Source organism: Corvus brachyrhynchos, unplaced genomic scaffold (genome assembly GCF_000691975.1).
Source record: "Corvus brachyrhynchos isolate BGI_N302 unplaced genomic scaffold, ASM69197v1 scaffold103, whole genome shotgun sequence".
Lineage (NCBI taxonomy): Eukaryota > Metazoa > Chordata > Aves > Passeriformes > Corvidae > Corvus > Corvus brachyrhynchos.
The window spans coordinates 1,969,135-1,989,181 of NW_008237436.1; the positions used below are offsets into that span (position 1 = coordinate 1,969,135).

Here is a 20,047-nt window from a genome sequence, read left to right on the forward strand (position 1 = left end):
CACCATATTCTCAGGTGTTAAAATGCAAATTTCAATCAGAAGTGACATCCTAGTTAAAGTATTTTCATTAACACTGACAGAATCATTGTAATCATAGCTGTAGATCATAAACATTTTCTAAAACATGTATGCGTCTTGAGCCATTTCGTGAACAGATCTGTACAAAGAGGAAAACCATAGCTGCAGCTTCTCAGTTTTTTTATGAATAATTGTATACTGCACATTCCAGTATCCTGCATGGTATTATAATATGCTTTTTGCATTAAATAATTTAAAATCTGGGTAGCTCAAAAGGTGTAACTTCTCTGCCTTCTTGTTTTGCGCAAGATAAAAAAGGAAACTTATGAAAGTTTTCTTCCAAAATACTGAGTCTGGTTTTATGTTAGTATTATGAATTGTGTAAATCTGCTGCACACAGTTGTTACTTTAAGGCTCTGGTCACCATTCATATTTATTTCCTTTCTTTCTGCAGGACACGAAAGCTAAAAAAAAAAAAAAGAAAACCAAAAAAAACAGCTCAAGCTTTTTAGGGGTTTTGTTTTGTTTTTCGATTGATAGACTTTGCCTACTGCATCCACAACAAATACAGCTGTATGTGCTACATTTAAGCAGAGGGAATTACACAGTAGATTTTAAAGATGCAGTATTATCCTCTGATTCTTAAATATTAATTAATTGCTTTTTATTTGGTCAATATTTGGCAAATGGCAGTTTGACTGTCTGATGAAATTTAGATCAGCCCCAGGATTGTTGAAATAGTACATGTTCCTGCTGTCTCTCTTGTTTTCCCCTGCTGACTCTCTTGTTTTCCGTATCTTTTTAACACCATGCTATTGTGCAGGCAGTACATGGATACTATTTGTTTAACAGTTTAGGACAAACATTAATTAGGTTAAAATGGTCACTAAGAAATTATTTTAAGTATTCCTGAATGGAATTACGACTTAATGTACAATAAATTATGGCAGCCTTAAAGGAAAATAGAAATTGGTGTATGCCACAAGGAATGAAGCATGGCAAATGGGTTTTCTTTGTGATATACTGCATCCTTAACAATGAGTGTGTGCTGCAACACTTGTGTCGTGTAGAAATTAACACTTGCAGTCTAAAAAACAGAAGAAATTGTCAGTGCTAAGTAAGATTCCATTAACCTTATTATACAAAAAGGATTGGCCTTTTATAACAAACTAGCACTTTTTATTTTTCTCAATGAGCAGGGTCTGGAACTCCTAAACCATCTACTCCTACTCCAACCAACACCCCTTCATCGACCCCACACCCTCCTGATGCTCAGAGCTCAACTCCTATTACCCCTTCTGCCACCCCTACTCCCCAAGATTCAGGCTTCACCCCTCAGCCCACTTTGTTAACCCCGTTTGCTCAGCAGCAAATGTCTCTGAGCCAGGCACTGCCTGTAATGACCATTCCTCTTTCCACCATGGTAACATCCATTACTACAGGAACAACCTCCACCCAGGTCATGGCAAACCCTGCAGGACTTAACTTCATCAATGTAGTGGGCTCTGTGTGGTAAGTCTTTTGTTATGATGGTTTCTAAATTTACCATGGGGGTTGGTTGGCTGGTGGGGAGGGGGTGTGGTCCAGGACTGTCCACCATCCATTAGGGTAAATATTTTTCAGGATATGCAATACAAAACAGATCATTCACCATCTAATTACAAAGTGAAGAGCCACTAGAAACTATTTGCATTTCTCAAATAGAAGTCACCTACTATTAGAATACTGAAAAGATCTATTTAGAAAGGCCTTCATTGCTTTCATCTTTTTGGAGTCATATAGGTTCATTTCTTCAGGCTTTATCTCAATTTAAGTGATTTCTGAAGTTTTGCTCTATAAGTTTGAGAACATCTTTTTATTAACCAGAGAGGAGGTAGAATATCATATGGAGACCAATCTAAATGAAAAATGGGAACAGATTTGTTTCTATCAACTTAGAAAAGCATTGAGGTTAAACAGTCTTTGATCCTTAAAACTCATTCTGTGGTTTGAAGAAAATGATAAATGCTGTCAAGAATAGATTGTATGGTATAACATGAACTGCTTTTTAGACTAAGGAAAATTCTACGATTACAATGGTCAGTGTAAGACACGTAGTGTGCTTCAATGCAGGTATCAGACATTTATGCAGCTAAGGTGTTCAGCAGTTGGTCACTGTTGATAAGTTAGAGATATTTTTAATAGGGGAAAAAGAGAATGCAAACCTGTTCCTTTTATGATAGTACAACCATTTTGAAAACCTTTTAGTATTTCTAGAATAAAAGGACCACTTGTGGTTTATCTTCCTCAGTTGATAGCAAAGAAGAAAAAAAACTGTATATGCCAATAATATGGGATGTATTTGTTATGCTCTGGGCAAAACAATTTTTTTTAAGCTGCAGTGCTGCTTTATCCATAATTGCATAATTTACACCAAGCAACTGTTTTACTTGCCATAAGACAGAGGGCAAAAATTTAGTTATTCAGGTTTACTTGTGCCACTTGGGTTTGATGTGTTGTCTTTCCTCTTCTACAGTGGAGCACAGTCACTGATGAGTGGTTCAAACTCTATGTTGGGGTGCAACACTGGTGCCATAGCCCCTGCAGGTATAAATCTGAGTGGCATTTTACCCCCAGGAGGTCTGGTACCAAGTGCGCTGCCCGCTGCAATGCAGTCTGCCTCTCAAGCAGGTCAGTGTGACTGAGTGGAAAAGCTGCCCTTCAGACAGGGACAGTGTAAAAACATTTTGTGAGAAAAATGGACTGAAGCGGCCATTGTGTGAAGAGGGTTGTGTATTTGATGGCTGGAGCTCAGGAACAACAAACTTGCTTTTGCATTCGAGGTGTAGGCTGTGTTGGAGATTGTTTGAAGATGGTTTTTGGTGAGCTAGGCTGGGGATACATAGTCAAAACCTGGATTGTTTGGTGTGCTCAGTAAGAACTTTGAAAGAAACTTCAAATGCAATCTTTGAATTGCATTTGCCAAAAAAATGGAATTGAAGTTTTTGCCAAAAAAAGAAAAAAAAGGCATGACTGAACTCTAGAAAGAGGCTTCACTTTTTAAATGTATGGGGCATTTTATTCTGGTACTGCTTTATTCTTGTATTACAGTTAAGTAGTTCCTCATTGCCTTCAAATGCAACTATATAAATCTTAAAAGCACAATTTAAAATATCAGTTTATTTTTTCTGAACATATAATAAAGAAAAAAATCTAATGTATGATTATAGAAAGAGAAGAGTAAAAGACTTCAAGATATCTGTCCCTTTTGCTAAGATAGTCAAATCTGTCTAAGCCATACTGAACCAATGTTTATCTAAACTGTCTTTAAATACCTTCACTAAAGAAGATTCCAATCTTTCTCAGTAGCTCTTTGGAGTAGTTCATTATCCATGCAAAACGTTTCCTTCTAATTACAGTGCATCTCCTGAATTGCAATTTTTTTTTCTCCTATACCTTTCAGACGTGAAAAATAGTTGTTCACTCTTTCTCTTTACCTTCTAAGTATCAAACATGCTGTCATGTCCCACATTTGTCTTCTCTTTCTGATAGGTTGTATTTTTCAAACCTTTCATAATCCTGTCACTCTTTTCTAGACTGTCCAATTTGCTTACATCCTTCTTAAAATGTGATAACCAAAACTGGACACAAGCCTGAGCTTGGCTGATTTACCACTGTGGAGCACAGCAGAATAAATGCATCTCATCTCTTTCACAACATTCCTGTTAACATTTCCCCAAATGAGGTCTGCCTATTTTTTATCTGTATTTTTTGCAACAGCATTACCTTAACGTAAGAATGGCTTTACTGGTTTAGGCCAAAAATCCATCCAGTCTATATTCTGTCTCTGACAGTTGCCATTAGAGGATACTGAGGAGAGAGTATAAGATGAGGCAAAAGTGTGAAGTGAAACATCCCTTGTCTACAACTGTACCTCTTCTGGCAATCTACAGCTTTGAGACTTTCTCAGCTGAAGAATATCCACATGGATCTTTGTGCTTAAAATCCTGTGCTAGATTTCTAGTCTGTGGATTTATCTAACTGGTCTTTGAATCCATTAAATTTTTGGAATCTCTAAGGCATCTTGTGACAGTGAATTTTATAAATGTAAACTGTGTGAAGAGGTTCTTTTCTTTTGTGTGCTCTGTAGTTTGTGATATGGATGATTTGGGTATGTTTGTGACTTACTGTAACTTCTCATGTCCTTCCTTGCTGTATAGATACAAAGCTAGTTACAATTTTGTACTTGGTCATTTGTCTTTTTTTAATTCAATGTTAGTGAGTTTTGGACCATTTCTTCAATTCACAAAGATCACTTTTAGTCTAGTTCTGTCCTTTCAAGCACCATCAGCCTCTACCAGTTTGGTGTCACAGATTTTTACATGCTGTGCTGTCACCCACACAACAGATGAGAGTAGTGATCTGATCTGGGTCTGTGCAAGACCTCCTGGGCTTCTATTTGATAGCTGCTGTCTTAGGGGAGCATTGCTCAGATTTGGGGTGGGATTGTTTCCTGTTAAAGGTTAATAAGAGTGTATTGCTTGATTGAGCCCTTGGATTTTTTTGGATTTACTGTACCAACAGTAAAACTTTTTAAAGGAAGAAGGATCACTGACAAATAACTGCTGTGGTGTTCTCCACAATCACCTTCATTTAAATGCATTAACAGGTTATAGGTCACAGGGTGTAGTGGTTAGAAGTGGTACAGATTTCTTTTCATTTAGTCAGCTCTTTTGTGCTTTGAGCCTGAATAACTGTGAACTGCATTATGGAAAATGCAGCATTGTATTAAGTATGAAATTTACACTTGCCAGTTTTCCAACTTCAAAATGTTTAGAAATAGTCCCAGTGAAAAGGTGTACTGCAAAGCACAAATACAACTGAGTAAAGACTCACTACTAATAAAAAGATGTTTTCTTTAACAGGCAGCCCATTTGGTTTGAAAAATACATCAAATCTTCGGCCCTTAAATCTTCTACAGGTAATTGATATACTTGGACACAATAATAATAATTTCATACCTTTCTGTAGAGACCTGCTTAGTGCTGCTTACTGTGCTGCCCCACACAGATCTTTGGAGCCAGTTGGTCAGACCATTTACTGCAAATCGTAATTGCTTATTTAAGAGGCTTAGAATAAGACAAAAGACTACTTCCATAGAGATACCACGTGGAAGTTATATTCCTAGCTCAGAACAAAGCAGATAATTCTCAGTAACAATAGATGCTGACATTTGGATTCAAAAGATTAATCCTAAAATAGAATCTTTCAAGATTTGCCTAAGCTTTCATTGCAGATCATTCTTTATACTAAAGTTACCATTACAATGTACAAAATAGTGTAGTAGAATCACTCAGAGGTTACACACAGAATGCCTGAAAGCCAAGCTCAGCATGCACAGATAGCTGCAGTAACAGGTTTAAAGAGCTTCTGGTCTAGGAAATGGAAGTTCACGTAAGATAGGGAGTTTAGAAGGTCTGTAAATGCTTTCTTTGCACTAAGCAAAGAAATACATACAAACATGAGCAGATGTTGTTTGTTATGTCAGAGTTGCATTTAAAAGCAGAACAGGGACTGTTTGTGGAACTGGGTGGAGTTCCCAGACTTTGAAGTCAGCTGCCAGATGCAGGTGCACAATTGCAGCTTCAGTGTTCCACATATGTTGCACCACGCTTCAAAAAATTATTACCAGCTTTGCTACTTCCTCTTCCCACTCCTGTACACACTCCAGAAACATGGAAAAGGGCAGGCACAGGAGGTAATTACGTCAGACTAGAGCTCTTCTGTAGAATTAAATGCTTGTATTCAAGTGATTCCACGTTGAAGGACATCCTTTCAAGCTAGCTCTGCCACTCATATAAACCAAGGACAATTTGGCTGAAATAAGTGCAACTGAAGCTGGGGTAAGGGAGAGGAATCAAGGCCATTTCACTATCTATTAAAATTCAGTGGAATGTTTTGAAAGTGGAAATTATATACAGTGCTTTTGAAGACTGGCATTTACCTTTCAAATATCAGTATAGTATCTGCCATTTTAATTAAAATAATTAAAATGTATTTTTCTATGGAAATATCTTGCTCTAAGTTCATGGAAGTTTGTTTTCAGAGCATGAGGCTTTTTCACAAACAGCAACAGTTGTAAACTGATTGATTTTAAAGGAACTTTAAAACAAAAACCAAGCCTCTAGGAAATACATCACTATCAATACTGTGTTCATCCTAGAACAGTGGGAAACTCAGCAGTTTGATTAAATTATGCCTTTTGTTTTAAATCTTTAACAGCTTCCAGGTGGTTCACTTATTTTTAACCTGCTCCAGCAGCAGCTGTCACAGTTTTCCCCATAGCAACAATCCCAGCAGCCTACAACCTGTAGCCCTCAGCAACAGGGAGAACAGGTGTGTGCTAACAGCCCTTAGTCTGGGGTGCACGGATGAAATAGTTTCTCTTATTCTCCCCATCTCCACCAGTAAATGAGCCATTACCCAATAGATCTGAAGCAGAGGGGGAGAAAAGCCTTCCTCCTAAACCTTCTCAAACAGCAAAGACTGACTACAGTGGCTCTGTTGCTATGGCTGGAGCTGGGTTATACTCCTTTATTTATATCCCACATAGAAAAGCTGTAACAAACCAACTGGCTGAGCATTGTCTAACTGTGTCATGAAGAGACCCAGCCCCACTGTATGAGTAGTATAAAATCAGCTTAGTGCTATGTTTATCGTAACTAATAGATACATCAGATGAACAGAGAAAAAATGCAGTCAGGGTTATTACAGAGTAACTAGAATTTATTACTTACACTACTGTGAGTTGGCTTACAACCCTCACTGCTGTAGTTCAGCAGAATTTTCTTTGCACCAAAGGAAATACCAGTTGTCTTTAAAGCTGTAATCTTAAGACATTAGCTCTACTGCTGCCTGCAATTAGTGTTAAAGGCTTTAATCACTGAGGAAGTCTAAAGTCTTGATAGAGACCAGTCTGTCCTCAAAATGACAAATTTTGAGTGGTCAGTTGCACCTTAAAAATCCTAAGGTGCAAGTACCAGGTCAGTACTTAAAAATCCTAACCAAAGCTGATGCAGCAATTTGGGAAAACTAGCTGCTCTGTTTTTGTGTTCTTCTTCCCAGACATAAGACTCTTTACTGGATACTCAAGTTTGTCATAATTTCACTTGTGCTACTGTAGACTTCATAAATAAGATGCCTCTTTCAAATGTTTTATGGTATATAGCCTCCTGTGCCACAGGCCTTGTTCTGGATTGTGGGACAGTTTAATGGGAAAGTTTCAGATTTGTTCTCAGCATCCAGATCTCTGAATGCCATTTAGTAGTTGAGTTACTAAAAAAAAAATCACGTGACCTTGTACTGTTGGGTCTTATTTTCTGGACGTTGAACATCAAGGGTGTTTACAAAACGGCTGATGTAAGCATAGTCCTTGTGGCAGAAAGTTCTTCTGGAGAAAATCAATCTGCGCATTGGTTAAATTGCCCTAGGGAACTTCTCTCGTACCTTGCATTATAGAGTAGGAAGTCATTGAGTAAAATGAGCTATTAGGAACACTAGATGCCTTAGCTTTTATAGGGATAAGAACATATGTGCTCACAGTGCTTAGTGGAAAAAACCTAGGCCCAAAAAGAACAACAATTTTCTGTGCTACCAACATAATATAAATATGCATTCTCATCTCATACTTAGGGGTTTTCCCCCACGGTGGTTCTATGACTCTTAGTCATCATGGAGGTGATGATGTCTCAATGAGCTCTCTTTTGGTCTGGTTTTCCTAGATCTTAGTGGCATTATAATGTAATGGTAAAGAAGCATTGCAACTCCTGGACTGCACCAGCTTTTTTCTGACTGATAAGCCAAGTTTTCTTGGTTTGTGCATATAATGGTTTATTTCCCTGTGTTATAAATCAATGCATAATTTAAGTTCTAGAAGAGGTCATAATTTAGCACCCTTTGACTTCAGGGCACACTAGGTCAGACTACAGTAATTCCTTTTAATGTGATTTAAAGTGATTACCATGAAAACTATTCTGTCCTGAAAATGTAGTTTTAAAAGCAGGTTTTGTATTTTTATGAAATTAAGGAGTGTGTGTCACAGTATGAACATGGGAGTGTGTCAAGCTTTGCACAGTTTGATTAGGACCTTTGCACGTGGATGATTTCAGGGGCCCCTGAAGACTTTGGGGCTGGGAGTGGGACAGGAAATTGTTGTAAGATTACAACCAAAAAGTGTAGTCTCTGCTAGACTGCAGAGAAACTGACAACTACATGGGACTTCTGTTGGGTAACAGGAGCAATACCATTTCTGCCAAAACAAAGCTGTTTTGGGTGTTCAGTATCTGTTTGTTCTGCTGTTAGTCACTACATTATAGCCTGTACCTACACACACTGGATGACATAGCATTAAATGTTTTTAAATGGCACTTCAGAAGTTTGCCTTCGCACTGCCTTTATTTGCTTATTCGTTGATACGGAAGTTTTGTAATAAGGATCAAGCTTTTCATTTTTGCTAGGGGTCTGACCAAGGTCCATCCAATCAAGATCAGGCATTATCTGCCCAACAAGCTGCTGTAATTAACCTGACTGGAGTAGGGAATTTTATGCAACCTCAAGCCACAGGTATGTGCTTGCTGAGCCTCCTTTTGGTAGCTAAGTGTTTATGTTGATGAATTCACACTGAAATGAAGTTTGGTCTTAGGGAAGTCTTATGTTAGATCAGAATGATTTACTGTTTATTATCAGCACATGAATTATATGAGAAATACTTGACTTCTAAAGCATGCACTTCTCTGCTTTGTTTGGCAGTTAAGTGCCATCAATTGGTAGTATCACATGAAAGTAAGTTACACTTGAAATGAAAATGCAGGGAACTTCATGCCAGACTTCATTAAGGAATGTTTCCTTAACTGTGTGCTTAACATCCAGTGTGAGAAACCTTTGTGTCTCCACAAGCACTTCATAATCTAATTATGTTCTAACTAACAGAGTATGTATATCATGTATACTTTTTTCTGCAGTGTTTCCAATGTGACTCTGAAACTAATTCTATTGATCCCCCTTTCCTGTTACACTGTACTCCTACATCTTCCTCCCCTGACCAACTCAACCTGACTTCTTTGACCTGCCTGCTTTCCCCTTCTCCTTTCTCAGTGTTGTCTCAGCTTGGCTCTGCCGTGAACAGACCTGGGCAAAGCCTTCCTCAGCAGAGACTCCAGCTCTCTTCTGCCTTGCAACAGCAACAACAACAAGCCTTGCAGCAGCAGCAGCAACAGATACAAGTAATCCAGCAACTTCACTCTGACTGTGTTTAAAAAAACAAAATTAAAAATACAATTCTTGGCTCCAAAATCAAAAATATTGCCCTTTTGGCTCTCTTTTTAACTAATGCATTTATGGTCTCACAAATTGAAATTAAAAAAAAAAACCAACAACAAAACCAACATGTATTTGGCAAACTGTCATGCAAGACCTGAAATCTGTGGTTCTCTCAGCTTGGAGCACTGAATTTATTTTTATTCATTTAAGCCCTCCACCTTCCTGATTTGCAAACATTCAAGGGGTGCTTGTGGCACAAATCTAAGTACTATGCCAGATGCCAACAGATTTCAAAATGGCATGGACGAAAGCACCTGGCAATTCAAATGTGGCACTGCTACAGTCAGTACATGGAAGCAAGAGCTCTGCAAAGCATTCCTTTAGCATTCAGATGCTTCATGAAAATATTTTAGTATTTTTTTAGCACACAGTCTCATCTTTGCAATACATTCAGAAAATTCAAACGATGCATACACTGAGAAGGTATTACATTAAAAATGTACTGTGTAACCCAAACACTCAGTGAAGTTGCTGAGTTACTGCAGTTACTGCAATGAAGAGAAAGGGCAAAGAAACAAAGCTGTGCACATACACATGTAAAATGTTAGCTTGTGCCCTCAGCAGGCTTCTGTGCCACTGGTGCTGCTTGACTGTACCCATTGCCCCAGTACATGGTGTGTTCCTTTTGTCAACCTGGTGCTTCCTCATTTTTTTTCTTTCTTGTCCCTCCCCCTTCATTGTTCCTGATGTGAAAGCTTTATAGTCAACACTAACAAGCTTTTTCTCCCTTCTCCTTCATGGCAGCAGTTGCGATTCTTGCAGCATCAAATGGCTATGGCAGGGGCAGCAGCACAAGCAGCTCACCTGCATCATCAACAGCATTCAGGCAGCCACTCAAAAAGTAAAAGGAAAAGAGGCACACCGGCCCCTCCAAAATCATGAGACTTGCCTCCCCCCAAAAAAGTTGATTCAAAGGGGGGTTTTTTTCAGATTATTAAGGAGAAGGCTTAAAATTAAATTAGTGTTTTATATTACTTGTGGGAAAATGAATTTTTGACATTACACTAAAAGAAATGAACTGATTTTGGAAGCCAACCTTACAGAACTTAAAAAATTCATCTATAAAGTGGCTAGAGTCTGGTTTCCTCAAGTCACATAATTTTTTAACAGAATGTTTTATCTTGTATTTTTTACCACTCAACAGCATTGTACATAGAATAAGGGTGAAAAACATTTTAGAAAAAATGAACTTTGTAAATGTAGTATTGGTATTTGTTTATTTAGTATGAAAGGTTTGTGAACACTGTAACAAATACAATTTTTACAAATCCATTTTTGAAAAGAGCTCTCTTTTTGTTCACTTGGGTGTTATACTTTTTATTACTTTGTCTATCAGCTTCTTTACTTCTTTGTGTCTTGTAATTGCTCTGGTGATACAGTCCTGAAGCTTGGCTCCTGTAAGAGGACTTCCACCTAAACATTGAAGGGAACAATATGATTTTCTACTTATACTTCAGTTACGTGTATCTAACTGTGATTTCCAAACATGAGTATAAATACAGTAATTGTCATGACCAGCACCTTTCACCTGGGGAGCATACAGCTTTCCCAGCCCTAGGTTCAGGCAAAGATAATGGAAACAAACTAGAGCTGTAACAGGAGACAAAATTTGTCCTCTGCTATATGTAGGTCAAGCTGTGACTCCTTTTTGAACTTCAGTCATGCCACCATCTTAAAACTCCTTTCAAGAGCAAGTAATTTAATGACTATTCAAGCACTCTATTTCCATAAAGCACCTGCATCTCACAAAGCAAGGCAGGTACATAATCTTTTCTTGACCTAACATTAGGTTTCTTTGTAGTGAATTTAGAAGTACCTGGTTTATGGACAGAACACAGTCTGCCTTCTTCATCAGTTACAATGGTTACTGTTCCAGTTGCTAAATCTTCTTCTTCAGCAGTTGGATCAACAATGAGTAACGTGCTTGTGAAAGAAAAATGCATGCAGATATGTTGGTATACATTGCTCCATTAATGTTATTGTAAAATACAATTTTCACTGTAGTCTTACAAAATACTTGTAGATGGATTTAGTGCTCAAGCTTTTCTGTTTTCCTATCAAAATGCACCAATTTAAAAAAAAAAAGGAAAAAAAGCCAAAAACTGTGGGAGATTCCACATAATCAAGTGTGGAATGACTGTGGAAAACAGGCATAAAAGCTGTAGGTTTCATAAATTTGTGACACCAGTGAATTGCAGGAAAATGCCACTCACCTGCCATTTGCAGTAAACACTATGAAATATTGCAGTCATTATTTTGTAGTTCCACAAAAGACTAGCATTGGTTTTAGGCGTAGGCTGCACTAATTTCTACCAGACACCTTAAAGCAAAACTAATTTCCAATGGTAAGTTCACCTAAGTAGTTCTCAGTTTCTTGTCAGTGAACTCTAACATCACTCAAGACGGGGAATAGTTCAAACCCAGATTCACTGGGTTGCTTAAGACAGCTCATTTTGGCCGTCATACCTCATATGAGCAGCTCAGTGCATGGCTGTTGCTGATGTACAGGAGCAGCTCTGCACCAGCAGTCCTCAGCCACACTAACCAGCTATCTACCACTTTCATTTTTTCAAGGAGGCCTTTTATGTAAAAGAAGAATGCCTCTGGAAGCCAGAGTATGTAAAGCATTTTATTTTAAGGGCTGTGTCAACAGCTCTAGAAAAACTAATAAACCAGAATTTAAAAAAAAAAAAACCTCAAACCACACATCACAAGCACATGCCTCCTCAATCTGTAGTTTTAGGAGCTAAAAGGAGACTTAAGTAATGTGTTTGATGCAACAGCTGGTTTCAGGGAAGGAAACAAACCCCAACAGACACTTGTGGAAAGCTGCCTTCCACATGCACCTTTTTGGTCTATGTGTAAGTATGTGTGATTTGTGTGTAAGTAATATCCTACTGACAGCTGTCTGTCTGGTATGTTACCCCAATGGTCAGTGTACATCAAACTTCAGACCCACCAGAAATGGTATTAAAGCAATTAACAGGGCACTCTAAAGTACCAATAATGTCCTGCTCTGATGCATTTTGGTAATCACTTGGTCAACATTTGAGATGATTGCTCTCCCCACCCCATTTGTTACTTGGATGAAAGGCCCTACTACTGATTTCTGTGAATACAGATTAATGTGCCATAACCCTGCACAGAAGAGATTTAAATCTTGAATAGCACAGTGAGCACTATTGTCACTTTATACTTTGCAAATGGATCTCACCAGACTGCACATCATATAAATAGCAGCAGAACACATTCTTAACATTATTGACCTAATGAAGAGCCAGTAAACAATTTCAGATGAAGTTATCAGATGTGATTACTTTGAATTTTCATAATCAGATGCTTTTCCTACATGAACAATGACTTAAGTGTGCTGGTTACACTTCACCTTGGGTAATTACGTTTTCAGTTATCCACAGGTTCTATTGTTCTGACTGGACTGTTACTTCTTACTTCCTTTGTTGACTACATCCTTGGAATAAGCTGTTCAAAAACTACCATCTTTTATATCAGTTACTTACACAGGCGTCTAAAACGTTAATTGCATTGGTAACGTTTTCATCTCAAAAGATACTTCAAAAACCTAAAACAGTACCTATCCCTGTACTTTTAAGCTTATCCTTTAGGTTGGGAACTACTTCTGCTTTAAGCCACAGGAAGAAGCTGTACAGACTGCACTTTGTTCTGCACACTCATTACATCACAGAACTACAGGCCTGTTCAATGAGAGAGGCCATGGATTTAAGATGGATGGAGCAGCGCTGCCTGAGGCTCCACACTGGTCACAGGCAGAAGTGCAGAAACATCACTGGTGGCATCCTCTGTCTTTCATTTGTTTTATAGACACTGTTGTTTCTATAAAGTACAAAACAGTTTAGAACTTACTCATCAAATACAGCAAATGATGTGGCAACCGGATGTTTTCTGATAATCAAAGGATTCTTCTGTTTTAAGTTAACTTCTGATAGACCAGTTTCTTCATTTATCGTAACTGACGGCAATTGTACTGAAGAGATGAAACGAATACAATGGTCTAAAATTAAACATTGCTGGGTTTAGCAGGCCTAGAGATGTTGACAACTACTGAAATATTGAAGCTGTTCTTCTAAGCCACTGAAAATCAATCAGAATAGAGTTTTGCCTACATTAATGGTACTCTACAAAAAAAAAATTCAAGAAACTATTTAGCTTGGAACTACCTGTTCAAGGAAGTTATTTGCTTTTTGTACCTAAGGTAACAGAAGCTTTTCTCCTTACACAGAAGTTTTTTCTACTTCTAAAATGCCACACAATTAAAATACTTTGGAGTCATATTTAATGAAAAGCATTTTTTCCCCAGTAATGTCTACTGGACATAAAAAATTAGGAATATAGTCTCATGTCATGAGCTTTATATATCTGTAGAAACAGTACAATCTGACCTTCAGCTAACTCTTGCTGTGACAACCCATACATTGTTGGAGACAAGGAAGAAAAGAGCAAAGTAGCTAGGGGAATTCCAAGGCTGGCAATTCAGTTAGAAAGGGAGGCCTTGCCATCAGCTTCCCTTTAAAGTGCTGCCTTCATGCATCTACAAGCCACACGCCTGTGAACAGTCAGTCCATACAGTTTTTTACGAACTATAATCCATTAAGCTAGGAAAGGAATATTCTGTCGTGACAAAGTGTTTGTGTAAGCAAAGCCTCCAACTGCTCATTCTGCCTACACAAAATACATTATCAAAGTAATACCCTGATTTAGATGTTAAACTTGTTCGTGGCCACTGCTGAAAGGCTCAGGTATCCGACACCAAAGAACACGTGGCAGAATAGCTGTTAGTCTTTTAAGAAAGCAATAATAAGCATACAAAAAGATCCTGTTTTCCAGGTGTTACACACCTATGGCACCCCACCATCATTTCCACTTTGTGTTTGCATTCAAATGACAGGAAACAAACAGTCCCATGAACCAGTTACCTACTTATCAGGGTTCAAAACTAATGGACTTCTCCAAGCAACACTAATCAGAACGTCTCTTGCTGTAAGGAAGACTTACCATTTTTTAATGCTGCCAACAAAGCAAAGACACTGGCATCCAGAAGGTTTCCATCATAGTCCAGACATATGATGTCACAGTATAACACCCAAGCAAGCTATCAGAAAAGGTTTGCACATGTGAGATATTACATCAGCTAAGCAAATGGTGCAATATATAAGAAAATTCTGGCCACATTAAATACAGATACTTATTTCTATCATTTGATTTTCGCACTTAACATGTAAACCAAGCCATGAAGACTGAAAAGCAAAAACAACAATCAAACCCCCTATAACCCCGAATACTTTTGTATTTGTACTTGTGTACAAGTACTGTGATCTTGTTACTATCTCCCTCTTCATTCTGAGATACAACTTACCTTGCCATTGGCAATACACAGATCTTCTTTCACTATCATCTGTGAACTAAAATAAAATGAGAGTAAGCAAGGAAATAGAAAACTGTCTTGCAGAGTTGCTTGTATTTTAAAAGCATGGTTCTTACTTTTCAATCACATCTGCAATGAACTGGCTCGCTGCTTGAGCCTCTTCACCCGGTGGTCCAGAGCGAAACCTCTCTGCACAGAGGGATGGCAGCTCTACATTTGGAACTAGGCAGCAAGAATCATTAGTCATTAACTGAACAAAGCAGGCAATGGGTAATCAAAAATAGATAAATAAACAACAGACGCTCTTAGTACCATTTTACATACTTCAAATGAAAGGCAAGACCAAGAATTTTTCAGTCGAGCCTTCCTACTTCTCCCCTCAAAAATAAAAGTTATGCATGAGTTTGTATTAAAGAACTTGTAGTACTCTCTGTACTCAGAAACTATATATTCCATAGAAAAGCACATACTCCTAGCTACCACTTTCTGTTTATAATCCTTCTCTGACTATCGTGACCCCACATAAACTCTTCTTTATGTGTTAAGTGCTCTTCAGCAGATCAAGAAACAGCAGCATTTCCATCCCACTGCCTGACTTTACTGGTATGCTGTCTGCTTTTCATCAACCATTAAAACCTGAGCCTTTAGACTTGAAGCAAAAACATGCATAAACATTCATGAAAAAACTCTAAGCATAGTCAAGCTCACTGAAAACAACAAACTTGGGAGATGCCTTAGAAAAAGGGGATTTCATCTAAGCTCTCAGTTCCATAGAATTATTTTATTTCCAAAGAAACTCCAAACAGGAGTGAGGAGGTACCACCAGAACTTACAGTTCTCTGCGAAATAAACAGTTTTTTATTTCACTGTTTTTAGGAGTTACATTTTTTGCCTACTGGGACTTTGAAACAGAAGTTAACATGCCTTTGCACAACCCTGCATGCCACTATCTTTTATAGATTACCTTTCTCCCTCTTAATATACACACTGCTGCAGGTTTCTTTCCATGCCCAGCCTGGAATCAGCAATAAAAACGTAGCTGTATATGGAAAACTCACAAGCAGAGCAAAGGGAATTCTAGATTCCTAGATGTCAATTATGAAATTAATTTCAAGGGATGTAATACAATTTGGTCCAAATTCATACTTTTAAGAAATCTTCACAACAGAATCTTACAACCTTTTAGCTGAAGCAATACAAAACCTGAATAAGATCCATACTGAAACACTTACCAATATATCCCTTATCAGCAGAATCCACTGCTGGTGCAGCAAGTTCCTGGAGAAACAGAAAAGAAAAATGAAGACCAGAATTTTGTCCAAAATATTTTCCAGCTGTTCTATATACAAATGGTTGTTTTCTTCCAGTTACCATGACAATGAGATTTACAAAAGCCATTTTTAATCAGTCCTTGTCTGTAAATTTCCTATGGAAAAACTCAGTATAGGAATGAGCAGTCATTTGTCTTGTAGGTCATGGCAGGCCAGCAGTACAGTTGAGGCTACAAGGCATTTAATAGTCCAGCCAGCTCATTCCCAGTGCCCTTACTGATCGATATTCAGTAACTTTTCAATTACAGAGCTTTTATCTAGAAATAAAAAAGACTTTAGTTTTGCACACATCTTTCCCCATACACAATGGGCATCACAAAAATACATGTTCTCAGACTATACAGGTAGGATTATACAATTACATTATATATTAACTTTCAGGTCTGGAAGTAACTCAGGTGAAAGACTGTAATTGCATCTGACTGGCACATCATTGTAACTCCGAGGGTGATAAATTCTAAACACAAATGCATGAAGTCAGCTAACAGAAAAATAAAGATAAAAACCAACCATACCGCTTTCACTCCACAAATCACCGTGGTATTTCCTAACTTCACCAGGGCAGAACCATCTGCAGTTGTAATTGAACCTGAAGAGAAAAAGGACTGTTCAATAAAATCTATTTTCCATTCAAAGGGCGGTAAATAACGTCCAACCTTCACAAAGTGTTTACTTTCCATCATTTTATACTAAACACAGGCTAAGCAAAGTCTCAAATGCAGAGTGGGACAGAATCTCAGTATTAAACAGTCAGTCACACAGAATGGCTGAGGTTCTCCAGCCTGCTGAGGCCTCTCTCCATGGCAGTACAACCCTCTGGCCTATCAGCCACTCCTCCCAGTTCGGTGTCATCTGCAAACTTGTGAGGGCACCTAAATTGTGCTGCACATACAGGAGCAGAACTGACTAATTACATTGCGCACATTGGCCCAGGAACAGGACTGAAAGCAATGCTCAGGGATACTATCGTACCACCGATTCTCTTTCATGCTTGTTGAAACTGTAAAGAAAAATCCTTCCTCTTCCTGGTTTCCAAATGCAAGAATCAAGAAAACCAATCAGCAAGTCATTAAGGTCACTACTATAACCTGATATTAATAATAGCTCCCCCATTATTATTATTCCACACAAGCACTTGCCTATGTTGACAGTGGTTGTCCGAAATTCACCTAACTCTCTTCCATCAGGCCGACAATTCTCTTTCTAAAGAAAAATCACAAAGTTCAAATTAGAAAACATATTTTATCAAATAACACAATAATATTTATGCTACAGAAGTTCATAAAAAATAATATTCTCTTCTTTTTAGCAGAATTATACAGCCTCAAACATGCTAGGGAAATCTCGGTCACCCTCTAGCTAGCTTTTCATCAACTGATACATAGTTTGTGGTTGTAGACCTGCAAAAGAAAACCCCTGATTTTTAAAATCCATTTTAATTTATTTTGACAATATAACAATAGACTGATTGTCTCAAGGGTAGGTACTACAAGAGGCTAGATTCAGAATATCATCCAAGAATGAACTGGTAACTTAAGAGTTTCTACCTGTCTGCATTGTTTAGTGGAGCTCTTAAAATCAGACTGAACTAAAGGTAAACAAAAGAAAAACCCTGCACCCAAAGAAAACCCAACATTCAAATACCATCAGTCAGAAGCTGTACAATACATAACCCTTGTGTTAGAAACTGAAACAATATTCCATCATAGATCTGAATTGTTACAATTTCAAGCTTTTCAAAAGCAGACTTTTGGTTGAATTATGAGAACCCAAACTGACTGCATGTAGTGGTTTGGTCCAAAATACTCATTACTGTTTATCTTCTGTGAGATAAGAATTGCTAACCTATGACACTGCAATAATACTGGACCCATTTCTAAGTCAATACAACTTCAGTAATAGAGGAACTAATTTAAGGTGACAAAAGTCAGTGTTTTTCCCCCACAATTACAGTGTGCATGGCGAGCAGCAATAGTCTCTATTATTAATTTCTGTAGCATCTAAAAGCCTGGTTTGACATAATTTTGTACTAGACAAAAACCTGCATCACCATCTTGGTCAAATTTAAACTGAACTCCTTTCAAGACCAACAGAAGCATTTACCCATCAAGATGAACAGCACCAACACCAAAGATGGAAAGAAAAACATGTTCTGAAGAGAACAACTGTTTCTCACTTGCTCAGGGAGTTTCTTGGGGTTTTTTTTCAGTTTCCATTTCCATAGTTTCAGATTTCCATACAGACAAGTTAGAGGAGTGGAAGCAAGCAAGAAAAAATTCACTACAAGGAATTTATACAGGCATCTCATGTTTCACTCACCAAAAACCTCCTGTAATATTCCAATGGTTCCACAGTTCTAGAACAGATAGAAAGAGAAATTCAAATGCAAGCTCCTGAGTAGGCAAGAGACAGCAAAAAAAAAAAAAAAAAAAGATCAGCAAGCACAAACCCACAACAATAAATAATCTTGGAATCAAGATGCCTGACAAAACTGCTTAGCAATATAGTTGCAGAACAATGAGGAAACTCTAAACTAATATAAAACAAAGATGTTTTCCTGCATTCAGTTCCAAAATGCTTCTTCCATACAAGGAACCTGCCTGCACATACACTTAACAAAAACTGCTAGCTTTCACTTCAGTAATCCTATTAGCTTTAAATCTAAAGAAGTGTTCAGTGACAGAAGGGTGTAGAATGTCTTTCAAGGAATGCAGAAAGGAAAATCTTACTACAGTGTGTGAAATATCTGTTAGTTCGAGGACTGCATTCAGATGTAGAAAATGGTATAAAAACTTTTAATTATTCAGTTTTTCTTAGAACATTTGAGAAAATATATAATTACAAAATATGCTTCATGCAGTACTTCAGACGAGAAATAATTATTGCTTATTAACTATACACTACTAACAGTATTTGTGTATTAGCATTTTAAGCAGGAATCAATAAAGTAAACAAAAGCTTTTATAAAAAGTCTTGCTAATATTTAAACAAAGCATTCACAGTTTTGTTATAAGAGTGCTTCGGGGGAGGGGGGAGGTGGAAAACAGATAAAGGAAACAGGCAAGTTTTCCAAATGCAAACTAGCATACACAGGCATCACAAACATAATGGCAAGCAAGAACTGGCTCCTGTTGGCTCCACATATGTTGGTCCTGTACTACTGGATTGTAAGCCCAACGCAAGGTCTGTTGTCTTCCAATTCATGTAACAGGACTTGCTAAACCTTGTTTGACACATTTAAGACATAAATACAGAGGAATCAAGGATGCTGAGACAGACTACCCAAAGAAGTTGTGGATGGTCCGTGCCTGGAAATGTTCAAGGCCAGGCTGGATGGGTCTCTGAGCAACCTGGTCTAGTGAAAGGTGTCCCTGCCCACGGCAGAGTGGTTGGAACTGGATGATGTTTGAAAATCCCTTCTGACCCAAACAATTTTATTATTCTAAAACGAGTAGCTATAAACGGGAAGCCACTAAATTCCCTACAGTCTGAACTTCCTTATAATGCTATCAGCTGTGTCAGGGGAAGTTTAGGTTGGGTAGTAGGAAAAGGTTTGTCATCTAGAGGGTGTTTGGGCACTGAAACTGGAACTTCCCCAGGGCATAGGTCACAGCACCAAAATTGCCAGAGTCCAAGAAGTGCTTGGACAACGCTCTAAGGCACATGGTGTGACTCCTGGCACTGTCCTGCACAGAGCCACGAGCTGGACTCGGTGATCTCTAAGGATCCAACTCGGGATACTCTGCGATTCTGATCCCAGGTAGCTCCGGGCCTCACTGAGCTCCGCTTTTTGGCCTTTTTCCGGCTGGCCAAACCCCGCTCGCTCAGCCTTTCCCGCACACGTCGGGGCTCCGCAGCCCCCGCAGCACCGACCGCATCCCCACAAGACGCGCCGATCCCGCTCCCCTCGCGCGCCGCCGCGGCAGAACAGGATAAAGCC

The 20,047-nt window shown here is 38.4% G+C and overlaps 3 protein-coding genes across 16 annotated transcripts in view; 2 read left to right on the plus strand and 1 right to left on the minus strand.

Moving 5' to 3' along the window:
- Positions 1-10,647, plus strand: part of SUPT20H (SPT20 homolog, SAGA complex component) — a 29,275-nt gene extending 18,628 nt beyond the window's left edge. For 3 of the 13 annotated variants that reach the window (XM_017731301.1, XM_017731303.1, XM_017731305.1), the window contains exons 18-23: positions 1,218-1,530; positions 2,534-2,688; positions 4,923-4,978; positions 8,514-8,619; positions 9,151-9,278; positions 10,120-10,647. In XM_017731301.1, the coding sequence (XP_017586790.1) occupies positions 1,218-1,530; positions 2,534-2,688; positions 4,923-4,978; positions 8,514-8,619; positions 9,151-9,278; positions 10,120-10,257 (896 nt within the window). In that variant the 3' untranslated portion in view covers positions 10,258-10,647. Of the gene's footprint in view, positions 1-1,217; positions 1,531-2,533; positions 2,689-3,593; positions 3,743-4,922; positions 4,979-8,513; positions 8,620-9,150; positions 9,279-10,119 lie in introns of those variants that run through there. The other 10 variants (XM_017731304.1, XM_017731308.1, XM_017731309.1 and 7 more) reach the window with 10 other exon arrangements.
- Positions 10,574-18,534, minus strand: EXOSC8 (exosome component 8). Of its 2 annotated transcripts, none has more exons than XM_017731314.1 (10): positions 18,427-18,534; positions 17,247-17,310; positions 16,623-16,696; positions 16,009-16,054; positions 14,893-14,998; positions 14,768-14,813; positions 14,407-14,503; positions 13,258-13,405; positions 11,192-11,298; positions 10,574-10,788 (listed from the first exon to the last, which is right to left on the minus strand). In XM_017731314.1, the coding sequence occupies exons 6-10, from the start codon at positions 14,804-14,806 to the stop codon at positions 10,673-10,675; spliced, it is 507 nt and encodes a 168-aa protein (XP_017586803.1). In that variant the 5' UTR covers positions 14,807-14,813; positions 14,893-14,998; positions 16,009-16,054; positions 16,623-16,696; positions 17,247-17,310; positions 18,427-18,534; the 3' UTR covers positions 10,574-10,672. The 2 variants fall into 2 exon arrangements, with proteins under 2 accessions (XP_017586803.1, XP_008629643.1); XM_008631421.2 differs by having other exon boundaries at positions 13,258-13,378; positions 18,427-18,533.
- Positions 18,535-19,799: 1,265 nt separating this feature from the next.
- The window catches only part of ALG5 (ALG5, dolichyl-phosphate beta-glucosyltransferase), a 20,908-nt gene continuing 20,660 nt past the window's right edge, over positions 19,800-20,047 (plus strand). Inside the window, exon 1 of the mRNA XM_017731313.1 lies at positions 19,800-19,867. The gene's annotated coding sequence lies outside the window, so the exon portion shown is untranslated. The remainder of the gene's footprint in view (positions 19,868-20,047) is intronic.